Source organism: Haliotis cracherodii, unplaced genomic scaffold (genome assembly GCF_022045235.1).
Source record: "Haliotis cracherodii isolate W230 unplaced genomic scaffold, xgHalCrac1.p SCAF_2, whole genome shotgun sequence".
Taxonomy (NCBI): Eukaryota; Metazoa; Mollusca; class Gastropoda; order Lepetellida; family Haliotidae; genus Haliotis; species Haliotis cracherodii.
The window spans coordinates 66,506,585-66,533,548 of NW_027266275.1; the positions used below are offsets into that span (position 1 = coordinate 66,506,585).

General features: G+C 41.9%; 1 protein-coding gene across 1 annotated transcript; it reads left to right on the plus strand.

Annotated features, from left to right (window-relative positions):
- The first annotated feature begins 1,610 nt into the window (after window positions 1-1,610).
- On the plus strand, window positions 1,611-26,390 carry LOC139468387 (heparan sulfate glucosamine 3-O-sulfotransferase 6-like). The gene is made up of 2 exons (XM_071250330.1): window positions 1,611-2,409; window positions 24,650-26,390. Exons 1-2 carry the CDS (start codon window positions 1,832-1,834, stop codon window positions 25,269-25,271), a joined length of 1,200 nt encoding a protein of 399 aa, XP_071106431.1. The 5' UTR covers window positions 1,611-1,831; the 3' UTR covers window positions 25,272-26,390.
- Window positions 26,391-26,964: the final 574 nt, after the last annotated feature.

The window sequence follows — 26,964 nt, forward strand, 5'->3', positions numbered from 1 at the left end:
GGGAACCAGGGATGTTAACAGTCACGTCCAGGACCGATCCATTGTGTCGGTAACATTCATGGTAACAGTCACGTCTAGGCGGTCAAGGAGCCTCGTGTTCACGGTAGCTTCGAGGCTGTCATCTAGAGAATGTTTATGTTGTTTTAAATACCTTATATCTGTATATGCATATTGTCCATGGTCTTGTCATCTGTCAGTTAGCAAGTTGGTGGAGTGTGCACATAGGGTTCTACATTTTCAATGCTAATTACTTGCGGCCTTTGTAGATGCCAATAGCATAAGAGTTTTGAAATGGTCCCAGCATGCACTGCTCCGGTCCCACAGTGAGACAACCACGTATCTGAGCCAGACCCTCGCCCACATCTGTCTCGCCACATTCTAGGATAATTCATGTGTTAATTGAACGGAAATTTCTGGCAAACTTTTGCGTTTGTCGAATTTTTGTCTCATCAGTCACAATCATGTACGTCAAGTTCTCGTAATTATATAAGTATGAATCTTCTGGCGTTTGATAAAAACATCCACAGTTGGAGAAACATTTCAAGTACCTTCTGATCGTATGCCTGTCTACCGTAACGATCTTGTACGCTGCTCATCGCGATAGGCAACCAACTACCGACGGGCGCCCTACCGCAGCACACACTTGTCCTCGTTTAGCGTGCATTGCTTGAAGACAAAGCACCGTAATGACGGAATTATCTCCCTTTGACTGCCAGTGCAGAGAGACACTCTCGCGCATTGTCTAATAGCGTAATAGACTCTGAGATGGCCTGGAAATTTCCTCATAGAATTGATCGTGCCAATCTCGCGAGCGATATTCAGGTAATCATTGGGTTGCGTACATAGCCTAATTGCATTTGGGACGACCATGAAACATTATTAACTTTATATGATCACGAAATCCCTACACTCTTACTGTCGTCTTTTATTGTTGTCATGGCAACTTAATATTTTCAGGTTTTACCGGTACTTGGGCACTAAACCACGGAAATGAGTTTTCTGTTTGTAAATGTCATCGGTAATCTTAAATTGTGTGCTTTAATGGAAACATTGTAGACCCTTTAAAACATTTAAATTAAACGTCTGACAATCGATACAATCTCTGTTTGAAGAATTTATATAGGATAAATGATAGTCAAAACATTCAACTTATAAATTAATTCTTTTTAATCAAACGAAAATGTATAGATTGTCAATGGCACGTTTATACAGAAAACTCAGCTCGATTAGTGTAAAATTTGTTCAAACACCTACGCTTAGTCTTTCACCGAACGTACACACGCTCAGTGATGTTTTATAACATAAAGCACTAACTGGCGTTCTCTGGTGTCACGCTTTTTCCGAATCTCCGGGCGTTTTCCTTGTTCGTTGTAAGACATCATTTAGCGAGGGCCTTATTTAAAGAAAGTTTGTAGCTTCAGGATAGGTGGTAGTCGAAGCATATCGTTCAAATCACTGAGGTTCTCATGCAGTGTGGCTCAACGGCTCCCATTCACATCTCCGCTCGGGACTGCCTCCGGAGAATTTCGACCAATCAATACGCAGCGCCAAGTCACATGACTTCAGCTTACTCGCGCGACGATAACATTTGACAGTATAGGGAACGGACTGGCCTTGCGAGAGGTGGGGAGTTTGTAGTTATGTTAAAATGTGAGATTACGGACTACAAGTGTTCAAACAGTGACAAGCCACCGTGATACAACTTGTAGACACCCTGAGTGCCCACTTGTAATGAGATATGGAATGACAGCAACGCAAGACGCAGGCGGGACGGGATCATGGGTTATGTTCAGCCCTACGACAGTCGCCTATTCACTTGGTGCCTTTGGATATGCTAAAATATTGTCTCCGATGTAAGCCTCGAGTGATTTTGGCAGGCATAATGCTGTGTGTTTTATTGATGTTAAGTGTGTACAATCTGGCAGTGATAGGAGCCGTGCCTGTAAGCGGCAATGATTACGTCATAGCGGTCAGGAATACGCTGCCCAATGTCCAAGCACCAGAAAAAGTCATTCGTCATAATAGAATGCTTCAAGATGCAAATTATAAAGATTTTAGTGTGTCGCCAGACTCAGGACATTTTGGCGGGGGTCCACTGGATAATACCAATCACCCCCCAGGCGAATTAAGTGACAGCAACATTTACGTGGATGATGATGGTGACGGGACGGTTGGGGGTGTCCCCCCCGGAGTTAACCCCCTGAGTTCTGGCTTCAAGGAGGGCTACAGGACTAACCCCTCCCTATCAAACGCTACAAAGAAACTCCCTGATGCGATTATTATTGGAGTAAAGAAAGGCGGTACAAGGGCGTTGTTGGAGTTCCTCAGGATTCACCCCCGAGTTCGGGCAACTGGGCCCGAACCCCACTTCTTTGACAGGAACTACCACGAGGGCTTATCATGGTACAGGTGAGTCGAGCAGATCCACCCACAGGGGGACATCGTCATCTCCGGGGCAGGGGTGGGGTAGGGTTCTGTGTTACGTCCATGTATTTATGCCTTCAGGCCAAGTTGGCTGGGGTTGTGTATGTTTAAAAACACTTGATATATAACCTTAGGGAAGACATATCTGATATACATACATATACTTTGACATATTCAACACAGGCAGTTCATATATACAGACATTGGCATAGGAACAAACACAAACATATATTTAGACACAACCAGGTATCTATATGGCTACTGATACATTTGCACCTAGTGTCTTTTCCACGTGTACTCGGCTATATCTTTTTATATTAAAATTATACTTCATCGAGATAATGATTCTTTGAAAGTAGGAGTGTGCCCGTGTCGTATCTTCATGATTGCATGTTGCTGATAACTCAGGTGGTTGGGTGTGACAGATGGTTATGACAGGTACGTCGAGTCAAGTACACGTTGGATAAAGTTTGAAGTTTAATCTTCACCAAATAACTTCCGTGACTAACACGATAGCTAACAACAGGATAGTCATGACAGGCCGCAGATAGTTGCATACCTTGTGAGAATAGTTTAGAATGAGAGCTCGGGGAGTCTTCGATGACACCATGTTTATTCTGCATCTTCTCAAAGTTGTAACTGGTTTATCTCGTGACTATACCCTACAAGTTCCCGCGATGTGTACGACGTCACATGTTTCTCATCACCAATATTACATATTTGTAAGAACAAAAATATTTGCAATAATTTTTTAAACCTTCGTATCCAGACTCTCAACGTAGATTTTGATCATGTTTGGTTTGGTTTGTTGTTTTACGCCGCACTCCGCAATATTCCAGCTATATGACGGCGGTCTGTAAATAATCGAGTCTGGACCAGACAATTGATCATGTATTTGTTCTGGTAAATACATACAATGTTATATCATTGTCTATAAAATGAACTATAAAATATTATGAAATGTCAAACGAGTTTAAATACTGAAACTTGCAAAGCCATTTTAATAGCGACTAAGACATTCGTGTGTTCGAACGTCTTCTGGCTTGCTCCTTCGGAATATCTTTTCACACCTTCGTTCAACGTACATGCAGATCCCTTGTGTCCTCGTTGATATTTGCCTCTGGGAACTGGAAAGGCAATTTGAACGGCTGATTGTCATGTACAGGTGTGTGTGATACCCAGTGGCCCAACACCACGGCACACACCAGTAGCTCGAGCTTTGAATATAATATCATATTTGATCTGTCTTTCTTGACGTAGTAACGACCGTGTCGTTTTCATGACAATTTGGACCATTGCAAAACGATCTCAAGTACGTTCAATAGTTCATCAGCTAATGGTTCTCGGAGAATTTTAATTTTATCTCTAACTCAATTGAAGCCGATAATAGCAATTGAATAGTCAAAGACGATAGAAGCTATATGCCACTTGTCATAGAAACAACACGTTGGTCTTTTGAGAGATGTTACAATAGGTTATGTAAATTATTTATCCATGGAGTAACGCACTAATTGTAAGTAGGTATTATATTACCTTAGTTTTTGTATCTTTGGAACATAGATTTTTTTGCGATCAACATTTTTTAGAAATTTGAAAAGGCCTGTTGATGAAATCGTTCGCGTGTATTATGCATTGCAGTGAGCGTTAGAGGACGGTAACAGATTACAATAGGAACTATGAGTTAAGGAACGACCTGGTTGAAGAGACTGCATGTTACCTGTGTTCATTTATTCCTTTTAGAGAACAGGTGTGAATTTGCACTGCGTTGAGTTGCTTTAAACTTGGATAATGTTACACGCGAGACGACACTCGCGCGCATCTTCTTTAAACGTAATGTGGGATAGATGAGGTTAAGAAACCTTCTTTTGTAATTGAGTTAACAATAGGCGTCTGTTGAAATTGTTAGGAAATAGATGTGGGTTGTGTGATGGTGTTGACACGCACAAATTACAGGTAAGATAATAGCCGGGAACACCTGCGACACGAGACACAGCAGAGACTAATGTCTTTAATGGGCGAGAAAAAGGAAAAAAATGTCGAAAGAGCAATGTGACTGAAGTTGAAGTGATGTGTCATGTCTGTGTATGAGCCGAATGGACGGTTGAGTCAGTATTGACTGGTTGCCTGTCTAGTGTAACCTAGCTTGATTAATATGGTCTACTAACGACACAATTAACTACACAATAGGGCTTTCATCAGCTGTACAGTTTTAACGCGTTTGCCAGGTAAAACCAGTCACCGAGCGTAACAGGCACTGTGATTGCGCCCGACGATGAAACATCACAGCGTTTGTGAAAACTCCAATACGATCGTGTACCCTAAGGCTTCAACGCTTTCATGTCCTGGCAAAGTTCAGATATCAATAAAAAAATGATTGGATGATACGATGATTAAGGAATTTATATTTTGATAAACATACATAGATGGAAATATGACGTCCATGCTGTTGAAGTGATGTACTACATGACTCTTGTGGTTAAGGGAGTTTTTGTTTGATTTTAAGGTCCTTGATCGATCCAAATCCAGAAGTAATACCGTATTTTCTGTTTCCATGTTAATGTCATTGTCGACGTACTCATTTAAATAGCAACGTAGCTACCAGAAATTCTAAATACAATGAGTGTGTTCGTGGCTGAAAATGGGGGCCGTCATTGGAAGTGATACCGCCATTAGCGGTCACTTAGTTGATCAAGCTGATAACTTCAACCATCACTGGACGAGTGGACAGCGGTCATTTAGAGGTAAATTAAATACGGTCCTTTGACAATAGTTATATTGGATACAGGATAATAGTATGATTTGACCAGCACATATGCTACGGTTGTCCGACCAGCACGCCTTGTCTAATGGCCATATCAGAGTAGCATGGCTCTATCTCGTCAACCACGGCCCATAACTCTCCAGATAAAATTATTAAATATGTTGAGATTGATCGACCTATGTTTTGTTCTTTTCTTATCGAATAGAATTAAGCATATTTACAAATTACCTCGCCGCATCAGTTCGATGGCATTAAGTGCATTGATACATTTGAAAAAAAAAGAATTTCGCGTGTATTGTATTGGACAAGACGGGTAATAATACTGTTTATCCATACATGTAACGTTTCAGGATGCAGAATTGCTCATGTGAGGGAGAGTATATGCTATGAAGACACACACCCTCTTTATATTGTGATCAGCTATCCATAGGCTGTAATTGCACCGTCTATGCTCTGATTATGTCTACGCTTACAAAATATTCCTTGTTAGGCGGTCTGTATCCACGGGCTTAACAAGAACGATCATATCAGTGTGTTTATGACGCCATAACCTTTCTTTTCTTGTCTCTTTATAACGCAGTTTTAGGCCACGCGGTACAAACTAATTCCGGCGAGAACTCCGAGAAAAATGAAATTTAATCATAACCAACATTGGCCCCCAAGCATGACTAAACACCGAGTACCGACCCAAGGAAACCATGTATTAATACCCTGCACACGAACCTATCAAACATATACAATATACATGTTTTTATTGAATATGTTTACACTGAGGCCAGGCAACGTGGATTGTACTATCACCTGTCTTTGTATGGCGAAGGAATTCTGAATTATTCAGCTGTTCATCACCAGTGATTTAATTCCGGTCACTGCACATATATAGACGTGTATGGTTGTTGATTCAGTGGGGGTGGGAGTTAGGGGGGGGGGGGGGGGGGGGGCGCAGTAGATGAGGGAGGAGGTTTAGGGAGGGAACTGCAGCGTTCCTGCGCAGTAACAAGATCCACGTGATGGGGGTGAAAAAGGTTAAAGCTCGTTAACTGATATTCAGAGATAGGTACAAAACACCAGCGAAACCCGTTGTGTTAAAAACAGTTTCAGAGAAACAAATTGATGTAGTCGACAGTGGCAAGAACGATGATGCGGCATTTCTAGATAGAACTGTGTTTGTATTCCTGCTGAATTAAGATCTGAATCTTTGTTGATTCATACAGATTCTTATAACTGTACATAGTGCTTAAGCAGGTGCAATCACCATGTACCGAAAATGCTTTGATTTTCAGGTATCCAATTTTAACCACTCGTTTTCCGTTAAAGCCCAATGCAATCTGTTTCAGTGGATAATCGAAAGTAGGTATTCTCTAGCGTTGACGTTTTTCATCCATGTGCAGTATTCATGGCTATAGTGTTTATGTATAGAAGCAAGCAATCGTGACGACATGTGGTTAACACACTCTCTAAAGGCAGTTTGTGGAAAAGTTAGAGGATGTGTCTACAAGGATCACGACACAAATATCAACCAAATTCGGTAATGAAATCAGTGACTTGATTATATAAATATAATATAGTTAGAAAATAAGATACACAAACACTAATTTCTTTTAGATCTTTTGTAATCGGCATTGCGTTTTCATAGTATATTCGGGTATACGATAATCATTTAACATATATCACGGATATACATGTCAAGGATGTGATTAAGTCAATGAGATATATATTACGCTTATTACAAACAATTTGGATCATCAATGTTTTAAAAAAAATTTACATGCATTACGAATACGACAACCCTAAACTAAATATGAGGTGATCGTCTATTGTCTATCAAGGATCGTTGTTTAAAAGAAGGTGGGGCAGCCTAGTGATTAAAGCGTTGGCTCGTCACGCCGAGGACCCGGGTTCGATTTCCGACATGGGTACAATGTGTGAAGCCCATTTCTTGTGTCCCCCGCCGTGATATTGCTGGAATATTGCTAATAGCGGCGTAAAACCATACTCAATCACTAAGTTTTTTAAAGAAAATATGTTTGTCAAAGTCCAATACCACTATCTGTACAGGGAATGCGCACGCATAACGTTCATACTGCAGTGTATGCAGTTTCGTGAACATACAGTCAATGATAAATGCATGGTCACGTGTACAGTCCTAGTTTCGAGGCCTGAAGTCTGCATGAGCGCAGTGTAAACACCCTTAAAAATAACCCACTGGGCACAAACAAAAAGTATATACACGTGAAAATAAGAATTAACCAAACCAAACCAATTAACCAGAATTAATTACAAACGTTATCAAAACGTTATTACTCTTAAGGTCCAAAACACAACTATGATACCCGTATCAAAAACATCACCACCGAATAACCATTTCATTTTAGCCACCATCAAACATTGGTGTATGTTTCTTTTGCTCGGGGTTGTATATTTCGAAATTCCAAGAACACAAAAAGCTCGGCCACATTGGACACGTTACAGATACGTCAATGGAATGTTTTTATTTGCCTCTATGAATCAATTGCTAATCTTTTAGCCAGGAATTGGAGAGTCTAAGCTAGGAGATGGCGATGAATAGATCAACATCTGCTACAGGTCGTTCTGACCGGGGCAAGTTCATGTCAGGTTGCAGTTTGACTTGAACCGAATTTCTTAAATCACCAAATGAATGATTTTTGTTGTTGTTTAACGCCGCACTCAGCAATATTCCAGCTATATGACCGCGGTCTGTAAATAATCGAGTCTGGACCAGACAATCCTGTGATTGACATCATGAGCATCGATCCACGCAATTGGGATACGATGACATGCATCAACCAAGTCAGCGAGCCTGACCACCCGATCCCGTTAGTCGCATCCTACTACAAGAATAGTCGCCTTTTACGGCAAGCATGGGTTGCTGAAGACCTATCCTACCCCAGATCTTCACGGGTCTCACAAAATGAATGATCCTTGTAAAGGTCTCAGGGAAGGGTTACTTGATGACACGACACTATGATCGGCGTGATATCACGCAACCTGCCTCATTCTTGGACCCTATTCATGAATAATCCAGTTTCTATGTTCAAATTACTTTTTTGTCAACGGTAACACATGTCAGGAAGTTGAACGGATTTGAAAGGAAACGGTTAGTAATAAATTTTAAATTAGAATAGCCATTCCCGATATTTATGTGTCATTTGTTGACGTGTAAAGCTTAAATGAAGGCAAGACGTGAAGTATCAGGTTAGAGTTAACTATCGGTTGTCAGGAGCGATGTCTCCGGATATGAAGCCATCTTGTCACAGTGTACCAGCATCCAGATATCTGTAATATGAAGACTGTGCTAAGATTAGTCATTATCCCAGCGATGCCTATTAAGTCTTGTCTACAATTTCCCAGCACAGTGGCTCTATTGTCGAGTAATGGCAAACGTCAACGCACCTCGAGAGTCTCATCAATGACCCCGCAGCGGAGCTGGGAGGGGTAGGCGCGCGGAGATGAAATACACGTGTTCCCGGGATGTTTTTGATGACCGGTGGACATTTGATTGACAGAAGGACATGATAATGACAAGTGGACAGCATCTCGACTCTAAGGTTACTAGGTAATCAGGAATCTGTTCAGCGTGATACTGGGCCAAGCTCCTTACATCGACCTTGTATATGACGTGATGATTGTGAGGTGGCAAGCCTGCGACAGTTTAGTTCCAAGCAATTTGACCCACCGTGAACATCACGATGACATGTAGATTACAGAGCCGAGACTATTAGCTTCTGTGGGTCGCTATTGTTGACTGAGTTGTGGATCTGTTGATCTCGATTTGCAGAATAAATGTTTCGGTTAACAAACTAATTTGAGCACCTGTGATCAGAGGTATCAAATCCCACTGCAAAAAAAGGATGTATTCATTTTGAACCCGACCTCGTAGTTTACTCAATTCGGTAACCTCTTTTCATAACAAACAGAAGGCTAATACCCTCTCTTGGCCCGACCCCACGTTCGATGTAGCATTCCGCGCCCCACCCCCACCCAACGCCACAGCAAGATAAATACAACTCAACACACGTGGGTCATGAACGGGGTTATCTCCCCCTCATCTCGGGCAGTGTCGGGGTAACACCACCACCGTGGCGGGAGATGCCTCCGTCAAGTATTAGATGGATAAGTTTTCCAGGGAAAACATTTTTTTATCGCGGACAGGTGTGTTGAAGGCTATTTTCTAGCGAGAGGTATTGTTTGCGCGCGTGTAGAGAAACTCACGTTTATTTTGAAACACTGCTCTATGTGCCCATAGTGCTATCAAACGAAAATCTCTTCATGCACGTGTTATTTTGTTGAAATGTTTAATTCTACATTACACTCGGTTATTGACATAGGTATCTGATCGGCGACGGTATCGCACGCTTCGGGCGCCGAATGAGGAATTCGCGCCTGTCCACACATAGCAGCTCCGCACTCGACTCCATTTGACGTGAGTCAGGTGGTGTGAGGAGCTTGAGCGACATCTGCAACTGGCTGAAATTGTCTCTCGGCGGCTTCAACGCACAACGGCGTCTCTCAGCGACTGCAGCACACTACACTATCTCTCTGACTGGCTTTTATCTGATATGTTAAAGGTTACTGAGCCTACTGTTGTAGATGTTTCGCATCAACGTTGTTAAGGGTTTCCGAGTTTGCTATATTATCATAATCAATATAATCACTTGGCTTATGAAAATCATTGTCAATCTCCATTAATTCCTTTTGCAGTAAACCTCGTTAGACTGACATACAATGGTATATTTATTGCCAATTCCAGGAACTGAACGCATCTTCTGATCCTTTCTCGATTATTAGCGTTTTCTTGATTTTTATCACGTTTGATAACATGACGGTTTGTCCTTGGGTTGAAAGTGTACCAACGCCATGTCGCGGGATTGCAAAGAGCAAATGTCATACAAAGATGAGATTGACATTAAACCTTGTGACCCTGGAGCATATTACGTCAGGACTAGTGAATATTAGGATCAAGTTTTCTAACGATGTTGTCAAAACGATTTGCGTATCCTTGAGGTATTTGAGAGATTCTGAACTATGGATGTTACATGACTACGGAGATCGTCAAGAGTCGTGTTTGCGTCGGCTCCTCGTGGCCTGTCATCGAGCGCGTGTGTCAATAACCAACATAATTTACTGGTCATTGATAAAGCTCCTTGGGATCCAGGCTAGACTTGATCCAGTCTCCATACAGCCGTGGCTCAGAAGAGGGCAGCATACTAGGCTCACCGTGACATCAGGTGTCATCGCTATACGATGTGTCAAAGTCTCCATAACGTCGTCGCTACCATTTTTTGGACTGTTTATCTTCTTGTGAACGGTATAAGAATGCGAAAATTTCATAAAAAGCGTACGTGACACAGCCTCATTAGTAGCGGTAGGGTAGCTTAGTGTTCAAGCGTTTTTTTGTCGCGCGAAGTCCCGGGTTCGATTCCCCACATTGGTACAATATGTGAAGCCCATTTCTGATGTCCCCTGTCGTGACATTCCTGGAATGTTTCTAATAATCGCGTAAAACTAACTCACTCACTCTCTCTTAATTCATCACGGCAGCCAGTGATATGCTTTATTATTTTGAGTCTGGTACGAGTATTATGAGTATGATACGTTAACCCATACGGCGTCGTCATATCACAACAAACCCGTGTTAGCAGCTTCCCACTGGCGCTGAAGAGCCGTTGAGCAAGTCTACCAGCATGGGTTGGGGTTATCTCTCGCGTTGAAAGTGGTGTCGAGAGCTTTGCAACTTTGACGACATCAAAGTGATGACGGCAACGCTGTAACGAATGTCAAAGCCAGCGGGCTACTAGAAGATAGACTTGGAGGGGATAACTGAAAGGGATGGGAGATAACTCGAGTGTTCCCTGAGAAGGAACTTGATAATCAAACGCAATGCAATCAAGAAGGATTACGTAGCGCGCGTCACCAGCTTACGTGAAAGTGGTGCACGGAGAACCAGGGGCTTGTGTGCGGATTGAGCTCATCTTGGTCACCTGGGAAGTTTATCTTTGGCATACTCAGCACTGACGACAGATGCTGATGTATTGATAGTGCTGATGGCATGTCGGGGTAGCTTCTTAAACTGATAAAGCTCAGAGGTCATCCAGTAGAAAATTGCTTTTTACATCATTTTTGATGCAGTAAAAACTGAATTTGTTTGTGCAGCAAGCTGTAGGAATTGTTTTGAAATACAAGTTGTATACGATTCCCTGATTTTTTTCCCTAGCGATACTCAAAACAGATTATTTTGGTAAGAACGGCTTGAATAATCAAATATTACATTTGAGTAGTGCGGTGAGCTATCTTCGACTAGTCTATTGATCATTTCAAATCAGTGAATTGTGTTACTAGATTTATATTCCTTTCAAAACTTGTTACGGTTGACATGTGGCTTTGGAAAGGTCTTGTCGCTTTTATTTCATATTTTCACTAGTCTCGGGACTAGCGCTCTAGTTGCCGTGTCCAATCCTGTAGAAATGAGTAAGTTGTGGTTTCATTGCATGTCGGCTGGGTGTGCGTGTGCGTGCGTGCGTGCGTGCGTGCGTGCGTGCGTGCGTGTGTGTGTGTGCGCGCGCGCGTGTGCGTGTGCGTGTGTGTGTGTGTGCATACGTGCGTGCGTGTGCAGATTCTGTTCCATGGAAAAGGAACCGGCTCCCAGACTCTTTAGACACATCTGTGTAATCAGTGCCCGTCCCCTCGGCTGCTGCAACACGCTGTCTCCCCCTCGACACTGTTGCTATAGTCGTTGAAAAGCTTCTCTATCGATACCCAATACGGCGTTACATGTAGCAAAACAGTCTAGCATTCCATTTAGGTTTAGATTTAAATCTCAGCCGACTATGTTACGTGTCCTCTCGGTTACACGGAATGTGGTAATTGATAAAACATATTCTGGTCGGAACAATATGGATGTGTCGACACCAGACGAGCGCAGACGACGCACAGCAGACAACCAACGGTGCTCGTTCAGAAAATTGGCCCACTGATTTCAGTCAGGGCTATTAAATGGATGAACTGTCAAGGTAATTTACGGATAAATCAGTTAACTGGATTGATTTTTCCTGTTTGTTATTTCCCTGAATAAAAAGTTCCATTTATCGGATGTATAAACGTTCCATTGATTCCCTGCCGTAACTTGTGTTGGTCGAGGCCTTTTGAGAACCTGATCAAGTTAATGACTTGCATCCAATCCTTTAGAGCAAGCTTGTTGGAGTTGTTCTCTTCCATAGTGCCGATAATTTGATCATTTATCGAATCTGTTTGTGGACGGAGATTGGGCTTTGTTATAAAGTGATTACCTGTCCACTATGATTACATGATTTCTGAGCAAAGCATTGACGCTTGGCTGTGTATGTATTTTCTGTCGTCATTGCGAGCGGAATTTTCTCCCGTAAAATAATCACTCCCTATTGAAACAGGGCATAGAATTTTCATGCAAAATAAACACTGTTTCTATAGCTTGCTGTCAGTACAGCCATTCCCTTCCTAGGGGACCTATTAGCCTTTACAGGATTCACGTTAGCATGTAATTCTTGGGAGTGTTATGTCATTAAGGCTTTTCGCACTAGGAAATTACATTATTCGAAGGAAAAAGGTTAATAGCATGCAGTTGTTTTTTCAATGCTATAATTGCAATGTACATGTCAGCAGTTTTATTTTAGTCCTTAATTTGATTTGCGTTGTAAAACAGGCAGGTTAATCGTTTCATTATTGACGTTATGCTGGTGACATAGAGTGTTCTGCTATTCACCTCGCGTCATTACAAAGACAGTGGATATAAGCCTTTGTTCATTAATATATTTTTGTAATAGCATAAATATGTACTTGTTGCCCTGACGATCAAGTTCGTGTGTCTCGATCTTTATCTCGATAACCTGCTTCGAGAACAAGGTCGTGTTTTCGCATGAACGAATTCCGAACACCGTGGTGGTCGGTGCTGTGCAAGATTCAACCAAGCCAATGCCATTCGTCACAACTCGCCCCTTTCCGTACCGTGCCAGAAACTACTTCCGGAATGATACGAGTAGTCAAGAAACTGAACTGGTTCTCAACTGTCTTCCAAAGTAACCAGCTTAATACAATGCGGGACAAAAGAAAGTATACATTTGTTTGATGATAGCTAAAAATGAAACAAACAAGAAATGTTTTTTTGATGTATTTGTAACGGGTATCATAGCTGTGTTTTGGACCTACGGTGTGCAGTGTTTCGGCGTCTATGTGCATCGTAGGAAATTGTATGATTTGTGTGTCAATTTTATTTTTATTTTCAAGTGTATACTTTCTTGTGCCCTGCAGTTTGTTATCTGTGGGGTTGTTTGATGAGGGCGTGATACGGCGACACACCATCAATTCATGAGTAGTTTCCACTTTGAGCAAATAGGTTTGTGTTTGTTTAACACCAGTTCAGAAATATTCCAGCGATATGACGGCAGTCTGTAAATATTCGCGTCTGAACCAGACAATCCAGTGTTTGACATGCCATGTAACAACAAGGGCAGATCTAGTATTTTTAAAAGGGAGGGAGGGGTCCAAAATATCAAAATGTTCTCTCAGATAATATTGCTGCCTACAACATAATACATAAGGTTTTCAAAAGGGGGTGGGGGGAGTCCGGCCCCCCGGCCCCCACCCCTCTGGATCCGCCTATGATCAACCAAGTCAGCGAATCTGAGCACCCGTTACCGTTAGTCATTAAGTTCAGGGGATCGATTCTACCCGGAGTCCCAGTTGGGACTGCGCCATTATAAACTCTTGTAGAATTAACTAAACACAAATACCGTAAACTACGGGTATAACGAACTCAAAGGGACTACTAATTTTAGTTCGTTATAACCGTAGTTCGTTATAAACATATAAACAGCATAACTACAGCAAATAGTCGGGACCAAAAAGTAAGTTCGTTTTAACCGTCAGTTGGTTATAAGCGTGTTCGTTTTAACCGTATTTACTGTATGACAAATCGGCGTGCTGCAGAGGGTCCAGCGTCACGTGGTGTGGGTATATTTGGCTAGGTATACCACTGTTGACACAGTCACATATGCTGGGGACGTTTTACATGTCATAAATGTCAAAATTAAGTGACACTTCTTATCTCCCATGTCCATTCGGGGTGCGCGCATTCATAAGTCCATCTCGCTTACAATAGCTACACACACAGCCTTTCGCACATTAAGCAATACGAACAGAGTGAAGCACAAACCTCATTATGATTGCATTTGTGCCAACCAAATAATAGCATGTTTAACACACGGGCTATATTTACTCTCTCAGTATACCAAACATTGACGATTTGCCAGTTGTGGCTAGATGAAAAAACGTTGTGATGGAGGAATGTTTTCCCTACTTGTCCGCATTGAGAACTGACAAACATGGGGTAATAATCGCTTAGCGTCGCTGCACTGTGTTTTCTGGTCCCTTCCCCCGTCTTACAAATTGAAGTGTTTGCAGTGTGGCTGTTGTGGGTAGGGAGCAAACACTCGGCACGAGTCGTAAGGAGCTGTATGGAACACATGCGGGCTATTGGCTTTACACAGCCAGTCTTGCAGATGCTCATTTGTGAATCGCTTGCTCCATTAAATATGTGGAATTTGGGAGTAATTGGGATCATCTCTTTGGCGTGAGATGTCGCATGTCTTGGGAAGGGGGTGATTGTTAGGGGGAAAGGCCCGAGCACACATCTGGCGGCGTCTTCCCATTTGGGCACCAGGGCGACAATATGGTGGACCTTTGGAGAAGACTCGCTCCACAAACCTGTTGTCAGTAATTCTGTTAATTTCTTTTTCAGTCTTGTGATGATATTAATAATTTGCAAGCCACTTTTTTAAATAATGAGAATCAGTTGACATAAATATTGGTCGTACATTGTGATATGTGATGATCCAGGACTGCTCGCCAAATCTTAGAATAATGCTTAGTCTCTGAAAATATGTCATTTCGAAAGATACCCCCCAAAAAATCCATTTATATTGAAAAGGAGCCTCAGTGAGATGGAAACCTGAACCGGTGGAAAATCTAGACTTGCTTCATCGGTTATAGCATTACAGTAAAGGCAAGGCCGTAGTTTACTTTTTTGACAGGGGGGGAGGGGCAAATATTTGTACAAGTATCACTTGTCCCCAACTTGATTCAAATAAAACTGTTTTCTATAAAAATAACCTCCCCCCCCCCCCCCCCCCCCCCCCCCACCACCCCCGGCTAGCTACGGGCCTGAAGGGAAAATAATAATTTGTTTCATGGAATGTTAGAAGACCAAATTGTTACCAAACGGTTTAAGCAGATGCTATACTGGTCAATATTTCATGGTTTTAAATTTAATGTGTTAAACACAAGTTGGTACACATACTCTCTCACCCATTCTCTACTCTCCAACCCTCGTACCATTTTCTATATCCCTACCCTCTCTCGAGATCACATTCCGCCTGACACGATAACGTCTTTTACCTTCTTGAATAACACCAGACAACTTGCTGGAAACACATTTTGATATTCTACAATGGTTTGTGCGCGATGACATCAAACACTTCGGAATCCCCATAATTTGATATTTATTGTCAATATCTCTGAAATCCTAACATTTGAAATAAATGGAAATCACTTGTCATTCAATACCCTCAGTGATAGTGACGGTTTTATGGCCAGTGTTCTGAGTTCAGTAAATCAGAAATATTCTAAATCTGGAACTGACCTCGTAATCCAAGATTTCACACGTCTCATATTTCGGTGTAACATACAACGTGCACAGCTATTGATTTCGACATCAGTCCATTAACGGTTATACTTGCATCACGCAGGGATTTTTTCAATCCGGTCATACACTGGTCTCCGTATTATTATCCTTATGTATTTTTTCACAGAGATATTTGTGAACGATGGACTCGCCATATTATCTTCATTACAGATTTTCATGATGAAAAAGGTTGAGAGACGAAACCATTTCTTTCCGTGTGCAGTATATTCTTTAAAACATATTTACAAGGGTTTCAAATATTGATTATTTTGTTTTTACTGTGAAAAAGCATGTTTGTGTAAATATTCGTTTTGAGATAAATTTGTGTTTGATTCAAAATGGTATAAAAATAATCTTTGTCGATTTTCCCTGGAAGTAGGTTGTGTGTGTAGCCATTGCCAATACATTCAGCTACGATTTTGTATAGTGATGTGATGTAATCACGATATCGTACAGTATTTGTTCTCTTTGATATGACACATTTATGACACTGAAGTCGACTCGGGCGCCATCTGAGTGCGAAGTCTACGGGTTCTATTACGTTAAAGTCCAATGAATAGCGAAACAAAGGGAACACATGATCAGCTTGGTTTGAACTCAAAACATTTTTTGTCTTAGAGACGAGAAAGTCAGTCCAAGGGAGATAATAAAACTTTCCCTGAAGGAATGTTAAAGTTAATTTGTATCTTCGGGGCGTATGATTGAGAGAAATTGCCAAAAAGATTTTATCAGGAAATAACTGGATTATTTTCAAAACGCCCGGAGTAAAAGGCTTTTCTTTGTAGCGGAAGTGGTATGTCCAGGGGTGAAAGCAATACACGATCCATCATCGGTCAACGCTGGCCTTGACGTGGACCTTATGAGGAGGGGAACAGGTTCAGGTCTCTGCGCGTTCCGTCAGTCAATAGCAAGTCGCTGGTGTGATCTATCATCGCTGTCAAGCGTCCGACCGGACATAACACTGATGAGGATCAGGGTCATCATCACCTTGCTTGTCTCGCTGCTGTCAATACCCTTGTCCTTTTGTTGTCTTGGACAGTGTTAATTTCGAGCAGTGTAGATTATCTGTAGGAGCCGCCATTACCGACCTTCACCTTAACATGCCCTATAAGGATATGATATTTCTATAGTTCATTTTTTTATCCACAAACTGAAGCAAAATAACGTTGCGCTAACAATATTCCAGTTATATGACGTCGGCTTCAAATTATCGAGTCTGAACTAGACAATCCGGTGATTGAAATTGTAAGCAACGATCCACGCCGTCAGGGTACGGTGACAACTTTGAACCAAGTCACTGAGCCTGACCACCTGATCAATTGGATCGCCCCTAGACTAACATTTAGTCTTTGAAATCTTATATTACACAATATCCTTCTTGACTCTAAAAATAAAAAAAATCCCTATGCTGATTTCAGAATGTGGAATAGAGCTAGCTTGAGCTGGCTAGATTTGCTTTTGTATGCATTTCTCGATTTTCTTTTTCATAAAATAAATATATTCCACGGTCATGGTGCAGGACTAGATCGCCCCTTACGAGCAGCATAGGTTGCTGGGGCCACGTCTAACTAGGAATCCGCAGTGTTGGAACTGCGTTGAACGTGAATTCACTATTTAAAGGGAGAGCTTGGTACGGTATATTCCTAGGAAGCTGTTAAAAATGTTTCTTTCTCGTCTTTATCATCTTACTTACAATGTGATAAAAACTATCAAGTTTTCAACTATGAAACTAGGCCATGTACATCTGTGTGTCTGTTTCTGTGCACCCAACGACTCATCTTCATTAATGGCCGACCTCTTCTTTGTGAAGGTTCTCTATGGCCAACAATGCCTCGGTGGCAGATTTTCTTTCAATCGGAAAATGTGTTTATCTAAATACGGCGTGGTAAGATTTGACAGACAAGATCATGTAGAAATTTAAATATTGAGTCGTAGCTACGAAACCCCCTCATCCACCCCACCGAGTCTTTTAGTGCGTTATGTACCTGTCCCGCTCCTCCGTACCCACACATAGTTTGAACGCTGTCACCCCTCCCCCACCCAACACCACCAGCATCTCCCCATTTGTCATCTCCCCACCCTATCTCTTTTGAACGCAGTCGTCGCACTACCCTGGGGCGAAATGTGTTAACTCCGGTCTGGTGTCGGGTTATCTTTTCCGGATGGGCGCTTCAGAATTTCTGAATTCTGAAATGACAGGCTTTTAGTGTCAGGATTGGTTGAAAAGCCGTAATGAAGCATGAAAACAAGAGTAGATTGTTTGCTTCGTCGGCTAGACAGAAAGCACTGTAGTTGGGCCCAAAGACTGACAAAAACTTTCAAAGAAAGTGCAAAGCCCGCCATTTGTCAACCTATTTCTCTCCTACCTGCATCGACCTGATCTCCTAACACAACACCTCGGGCGTCTCCGGATCATTTCGTAATTAATAGTCCCCTCAAGTAAAATGACAAAGAACGCCAAATTAGTGTTACAAGGGACCCAAGGAGGCTCTTGACACCATGATAGCCCCTTAGCCTCCCCAAAACAGCCTCTCCAGCACGAACACTGTATGTATAGTGGTTCTTGTGCTGGCGGAGTGGCCAGGTACACACATATAGGACCCGCAATGACACACTGTTACGAGCTTGAAGTGTGGCGCTGCATTGAGCTCGTGCCGTCTGTATGCTTGGTTAGGCTTCAAGTACCGTTTGATCTTTGGGGTAGTAATTGATCTCTTGATGAGAGTAATGAAATAGAATGTTGACATGCAGTAATGCAGGGGTCTGGTTCATGTTTAAATGCTTCTATCTTTGTCTCCTTATTTGTCTGTCTGTCTTTGTCTATCTGTCTCACTTCCTTTCTCTTTCTCAATGTGCCTATCTCTCTGTTTGGCTTGCACAAGTCTCTAATGCAATGATTATTAGTTTAAATCACAATTCCTAGATGATATAAACACAAGTTGTCCCCGTAAACGATTGGTCTCTTTAGAGGACTATATTCTTATCTAGACTTGCCTATTATACGGGTGGAATTACTTGCAGTAAACTACGGTTATGACGAACTCAAAGGGACCACTAAGTTTAGTTCGTAATAACCGTAGTTCGCTATAAGCATATTTGCAGTATATATGCAACAAATGGCCGGAACTAAAAATTAATTTCGTAATATCGGTCAGTTCGTTATAATCGTGTTCGTTATAAACATAGTTTACTGTATACACTATACATCCATGGACTGATCATTCAGTACAGACTTTGAGCAAGGCTATCTCACCTTGTATAACGTTATTTCTCTCTCTATCATTGTCTCTTACGATTTCACAAATTTAATATTAACAGAGAACCTAGATTATCCATAACCTCATGAAACCTACAAAATGAGATTGCATGTCTTCAACGAAAAGCTTTCTTTAGTAACAAGCACACTAATCATACTTATTCCTAGACTTGTAATTAGTACATGGCTACACCACATCGCCCTGGGTGTAAGTATTTCTGACTGGTCTAGCGTTCGTTACACGCTTCGTGAACTCGTGATACCAGAGTGGCTGTCTCACGTTCATTACCACCGCGGTGCCAACCAATAAGTCCAGAGTTGTTCTTAGACCTTTGATGCCAAAGTCAACACCCCCACCTTGTTATGAACCTCTTTGAGGGAGTCTATATGGAACCTTGCGGTCTCCAACCAATTCTTCTGGCTGTGTTCAAGAACGGAGTGGCCATGTTTACTTCCAGGGCGTTGGTTTAATGTTACGAGAAACATTACCAGCTGAATGATTCAATAATGGTGTGAGCTGCTACCCAGGGCGACTCTGTCAAACTCTATGAAAGCCTCTTGATGTGGTTGCTTGACTTCGGGGAACACTCTGTGAAGAAGGTCATTAAGAGAAGAAAAGTATACAATCCTTTGAAACTCGACTGGTTGTTTTCCCGTTAAGCTATAAGAAGGTGTAGGGAGATGTTGTGTAGATGGAGTTGTTTTTGTGTCTAAACAACCGCTTTGTTGTTGCTGTTTTGTAAACAACAGCTGCTGGTTAGGTTGGTGTGGTTGCAGGGGCTCGGATACCAACATAACGTTAAGCGCTACTCGAGTGTTGTTTCCTGTTTTGTGAGAGGAATAGAAAGGCAACACGTTAACACTCTTGCTTCTGGCGCGCATCTGTAACCTCGTCTCATACTCCTGCGTATAAGTCTACACGGATATCCAATTTCATATATTACAACTTTTGAAAACGTAAATAATTATGAAATCAAGCCCCATAAAGTGGAATCTCTCTCTCTCTCTCTCTCTCTCTCTCTCTCTCTCTCTCTCTCTCTCTCTCTCTCTCTCTCTCTCTCTCTCTCTCTCTCTCTCACGGACCCTGGTCTTGTTTCGACACACTTCTCGGCATACATTGCTTTTGCTTTATCATCAGTCGAGGGAGAGTGGCGTGAAATACAGAGAATCCATTAACTAGCTACATAAGAACATATATTTATCGTCCCAACATAACAGTGGCCTTATATCGACACCACGCTTAGCTCGACAAGCAGATAACTCGACGTATTTTTGAAGATCCCAAGGCCGTTGAATTAATGAGTTTTGACTGTAATAGCAGCGTTTATGACGGTCCATAATTGGTAGAGTTTAGGTGCAATCTGACACTTTGTCAGTAAACTGAGTCGATGGAATCATGCTAGATTTACCAAACTGCGATTATCCCCCGACACTATATCTGCATTACATATTTATCAGCACTGCATGCAGTCTACACGGTGATGGTCGAGACATTATATAGGTGCATTATCGGAGTACGATTTAGGTAATTAACTTTTATGAAGCCAGACAGGCGTGTTTGAAAGAAAAGCATCCTTTCACCACATATCCGTCATCGACCGACACCTATTTGAGACAGCGTTATACAATTACAGTGTCAAAACCTACACATGTTCCTCCTTGTTAATTATATCTGTTCGGGAGCAATCAGGGATCACCCACAACCTATTACAGAGAGGGTAATTTATATGATCACAAGATGACGTGAATGAAATGGATGGTTTCACAGCCTGTATTGATTGGCAGCTAAAACAACGAACTGTCTTCACATTCCCACAGCACCCTGGCATTATTCCGGGCAATATTTCACGTTCGGGACAGTAACGTTCTAAGGGGGTAATGAAACCCAAGCTAAACCATATTGTCCCTTGCGCTGAAGCAAGCCTTAATGAGATTCTGATGTTCGCGGTGACTTATAACAATCGTATGTAACAATATTGATGACTTTCACAGAAACCAGGGTTGGTTTTGTCAAAGTTGATGGATGTTGGTCTTCAGTTTTACCAAGCCATGGCATTCAGGAACAGTCGGGCGACCTCGGGATTTCCCGTGAAAGTTCGTATGCATTCGAGTGAGGAACAGGGCACCTGTCGTTGAATTCGGACGTCGCTCACGATATCGGATTGGGCATAGGATGGGTGGTATTTAGGGTACTGGTTAGAGCGTCCGTTCCCTACTCGGAAGACACGGGTTTAATTTCTTACATGTGTGCATTTCTATTTCTGAAGCCCATTCTTTGTATCCCATAAGGCAGTATGAAAGTTACGAATTCATCATGTAACCCAATCATGTAAAAACGCCCTGGATCCGACTGAAATCCTACTCTAGGCTTTCTAAAACTAAGCCTTTTCTTGATCTGAGACATATCCCTATATCAACAAGCTGCTACGTAATCGAAAAGTAAATTATACGACAGAGCAGGATATCAGACAATGGGGTTCTCTTTTTACCCAGAGTTACAGCATCATTAAGTCCCACAGTGTTCCGGCAATGCGTCTGGATTCATCCGAGGCGTACTTCCACAATGTGCTGTCCGAAGAGTTTCGATAGAGACACGATGATGCGGAAGCATCTGGAATCGCTTCGTAAAGGCAATATGTATTGTTCCTACATCTGTGTACTGATTAGTGGATGTGTTTTGTATAAACCCGAGATGCTTCCTGTCGACAGGAGTGCGTTCCGAATGGGAGGGAATATAAACCTACGATTCTGCGGTTATTATGAGAAAAAGGCCGCGATTTAGCTGGAGCTCTTCATGAAATCTATTGAGCTCATTGTTGCTCTCAGGTTTCCCGTGAAGGCAGGGTAAAACACCTTCAAAGACTTGAAGCCCTAGCAATGAGAGAAACACGCTACTTTGGAACAAAACGTAATGAAAAAATCACAATGTCGGCTCCAGCTGTCTTTGAAGAAGCGTGGTGCAAGCCTTGTAACACCATCGAGAACTTCCGCAATTCAGAAGTTGAAGTGAACTAGAAAACACGCAGTTGAAGAGCCCTCTGCCTCACTGTGTCTTTGAATTGTTTAGGTAAAACATATTGGTTGTTCTTTACATTCGGGGTTCTGAAACAGCGCCAGTTTGAAGTAGGAAGAGGTTTCTTTCTGAAAAATGTGATCGCCGGAATCTACAAGAAATACACAACATTCTTTATCTGTTTTGACATCAGCGTGTAACCTCGGAAAGTTTCCTTCAACTTGTTACGCACATTTGATTTGTCGAATATCAAATTTTCACATCTGTCAAAATTTACATAACTTAGTTTTTTTTCTTGATTGTTATGTCTTCTCGTCGGTTTTTTGTCTCAAAATACACTTCGAGTAACATTGCCGGTGATCGTTACGTTATTGAATTTCAAGTCTGTTTCTGTATTCCCAGTTTTCCAACGTGCACGCTACGCGTCGCGTGTATTACGTAACGACGTGATCCTAAACCAACATCATTACGTCTATTACGCGTAACGTATGTTTAAGAACGGCAGTTGTAACCTGCTAATGTTCCGGCGTGGTAGAACGGGGCAGTACTGGAGGTATTGATTGAAGCGTTGTCCTGACTGTGAGCCGAGAGACCAGTTTAATACTCTCTCATCAAATATGTATGTTCAAACTCATGAAGAATTTAGTCCCGTGTCTCCCGTGTGACTTGAACTGGGGATGGGATAACGAAAGAGGGTTGGATCTCGAGCGACACCGACAACATCTTCGTGGACGCTCAGAAGCTTCACAGCACAAAGCAACACTCAATCTCTCTGGACCAGTCACGGATGAAATTGAAAACTTGAAAACGTTAAGCATTGAAAGTATGCACAAAGAGATTGATAAAGGGGAATGTTTTATAGTCTTCCCTTAAAGAATGGAAGCAATTAGAACTCTATTTAGTTTGGATTAAAAATAATAGTCATTACAGATACCGCGTTGCTCTTGAACTTGGCATCATTGTAACAAAGACAATGGAGCGTTTGAACCAGAGTTGTGCAATTATTTGTATTGGATTGTTCTGACGGGTTGGAGTTCTGTAAAAGCTTCATTCCAACAATTTGTCGATGCATTTCAATCTCATTATTTTCATTTCCACTTGATATTTTGTCAAATACAATGTGTACATGGACGTGGAAATGATACAATACAATATGACACGCGTTTCATCTGGATCAACTTGATGGCTTTGTATTGTATTTGGGAGCCAGTAGTGTCAAAATTATCAAGTTCCCAAGCAACTCTTCCACGTATAACCGACGTCAAGATGTCTGGAAATTGACTTCAACCGCCCGGTTTTACCAGCGTAAGTGGGGGGCGGGATATATTTGTGTTGGAGATCAAGGCTTCCATTGTTTTGATCGATTCTGATCTTTTCTACTTCACTGTTCGTATGTCACTTGTCGAGTTGGCATGTGTTTCGAGGATCAGCCATTGCACTTGAGGGAGGGGGTTTCTGGTTCAGGCGACAAAGTGATCGTAAATTGATTTGATGTATATCCATACCCCGCGCTATCAGTCAAACAGAACTAATATGACGGTCAGTGGTAGATACTGATAAAAGGTGCTGTTTACTCGATGTTTACTAGTCTGGTGTCCGACTGCGAGCTGTTTTTCATGCCGTCCTCATTACCGACAATATATTTGTCTAAAATGCTCTCTTCACTGGACCATTTCATTCATTTTGCTAAATGGCCACTGTGCGAGTTCCAAATATCAATCGTGGTTATGAATATTATAACAATTATCAGAATTATCATGGGTACATTAATATGCGGTTGCTCATCGGAAGAAGAGTATATTGTAAATCTGAATATTAATCTAAACAGTGTCTATAATAAACGGATATTAATGTCTACAGTAGGATGGAGTAAATGGCATGTCCGGCTGTTTAATAGGGCTGTGGATACCAGATGGACAAATCACTGATCCGTGAAGTAATTGAGCTAATATCAACCCCGGGCCGGGCCAGCCTGTCACAACACGTTCATTCTCGGCGTTGTAACTAGCTTTGTTTGTGTTCAGATACAGGTCATTTCGATCAATAATATTTATATTGCAAGGACCATTTTACACCAACAACACCAACAGCATGTACCACAAGAACAAGTAAAATATTCACGGACACAATTTAACCGACATGCATGACATATTTGTATTTGCATACCTTCAACGCTAGGTAAGAGCGTTGTGCCATTGAATTAACATCTGAATTACCATATGTTACCAATGGCAGTACAAAGGTTAACTAAATTTCGGGATGTACAATATATTAATTCAATTTGTATGAATACACAAAACCGACACACGAACAAACCTACGAATCTACTTATGAGGGAAGTCAATTGTAAATATCGTATCTGATTATTCAATCAAAAGATTAATTGCTTCATTCAATGATAGCTATTGTGATGTGAATTCTGTAATTAAGATAGCTGACGTATGTTATTCGTTTTTGTAGAGAGCAGATGCCGTTGACGACACCTGGCCAGCTCACCGTCGAGAAGACCCCAAGCTACTTCGTCACTCGCGATGTCCCAAAGAAGGTCTTCAACATGTCGAGGAACGTGAAGCTGATCGTTGTGGTCAGGGATCCTGTGGTCAGAGCCATCTCGGACTACACCCAGGCAGCCAGTAAAAGACCAGGAATGAAACCCTTTGAACAAATGGCCCTTCTGGACAACAGAACCGGCCTTGTGAACTCGTCTTGGGGTGCAGTGAGAATTGGAGTATACCCCAAACACCTTGACCGGTGGCTCAAACATTTCCCACTCCGTCAGTTCCACTTTGTGAGCGGGGAGAGACTTATAGTGGACCCGGCGGGCGAAATGGCCAAAGTTCAGGATTTTCTTGGTCTAGAACGGGTTATAACGGACAAACACTTTTACCTGAATCAGACTCGTGGATTTCCGTGTCTGAAGAAACCAGGTGGGAGTGGCAAGCCTCATTGCTTGGGGAAAACAAAAGGTCGCCAGCACCCTTCTGTTGACCCCCACGTGTTACAAAGACTACGGGACTTCTATAAACCTTTCAACTTGAAGTTTTACCAAATGGTTGGTCAGAACTTTAGGTGGCCTACATGATATCGGTGCTCAAAGTCACGTTTTGATAAAAATGAGATTGAAATAATTTATTATATGTGTGTTACAAGATTCTTGCCTTTCTTCTTGGTCCCACTGTACTACCTCATGGCGCTGACTGACCGCTGACCCGACCCTGGGATAGAAGAAGAACCAACACCGGCGATGGGATGTCATCGTTGCACAGAAACAGACGTTCAAGAAGCAGATGCCTTTTGACCAGATCTCTTTAAAAACAAGTATAGTGTCGATGGTATTCCTAACGATGTAAGCATGGCTCAAGGAGGTTCCGGAAGGGCCGGCCTTTGGGCTGGACATTCGGGCATCTGGGCATCTGGACTTTAACATTAATTTCTTTGGTAAAATTTATTTCAACCCTTAGTATTGTCACAAATGGTCACTGGTGTCCATGCACATTAAGACCTCGTTAGTCCGGAAAACTTGTTACTCCGGACAATTCCTGGCAATTACTGTTGGTACGTCTACATAGATACACTATTCAAATGATTCAATTATCCGGACATTTGTTAATCTGGACGACTGTACGGGGAACGGTTCTGGCTTGATTAACGTGGCTTCATAGCACGTGGTAATTTCAAGCGCTGTTATAAACCTACTTAAGGCAATTTTGGAAACTAAGGAAACTATGTTTTGCAAGTTCAGCAAAACTGTAACAGACTATTACAGAGATATTGCAGTATGTCGTAAATGTTCTCTGTGTAGAGTTTCGTATATTCATTGTGATGTCATCTTGCTGTCGTTGGTCACACAATGTCTGCAAGCACATTTCTGCCATGTTTTTCTTGCCAGATATCAGACGAGAAGTCTTATTTTTATAAACCTCGTCATGTATTATTTTCAAGCCTAAAAGATTTTTCAATTGCCAGTAACAGAAAGTACTTATTTTTGTACACGAGTCTGTACGCCCATGCTGCAGCTCTACCCACCTTCCAAGATTGTGTATTTGTTTGTGGGGACACGTTCATGTGATAGGATTTGAATGAGTTGCACACAAACCCTCCTTGTCATGCTTCCTCCAGAACGGAATGGGATGATGTCACCAGCTGCCATTGCGCAGGCGTCACTTGTTACTATCAGCCTGTTGCATGTCCCGGATGGAGTTAAGTTACTTGGGCAATAGCCATGATGGTATAGATAGGATCCATACGCTGGGATGAAATAACTCGCGGTATAAGGAACGCTGAGCCATCGGACTAAGAACTCAGATCTGAGGTGTGAATGCGGTTGGGGACAGACATGAGACTACCTCCATCCTCCCTGGTCTTAGTTACGTGGGTAGTAAGGCGTCGTTTCCCTGACCTCGTCTTTATATTGTTAAATACGGGCCTAATCAAAATTTCAACCTTATTCAGGGCGTGGGCAACTGCAATAAACGTGAACGGCTGCCACCAGTCCGGACATATGTAAAGGCAAGATGATATTGACAACTGCACATAGATATATACACTGACACGCGTGTGATATTGCCTTGTATGAATGAGAGTGTGTGTAGATATCGACATTGTATTCTATATATTGACATTACTGTGTAATGTTACATAACTATTATCATAAGAAATCAGTATACACGTTTATACATTGGGCATTTCCTTTTCCTTTCCAAAATATGAAATGAATCCATATTTGAATTGCTTTAAATCTCAATGATATTAAAACAAAGTATTATTGAAAATCA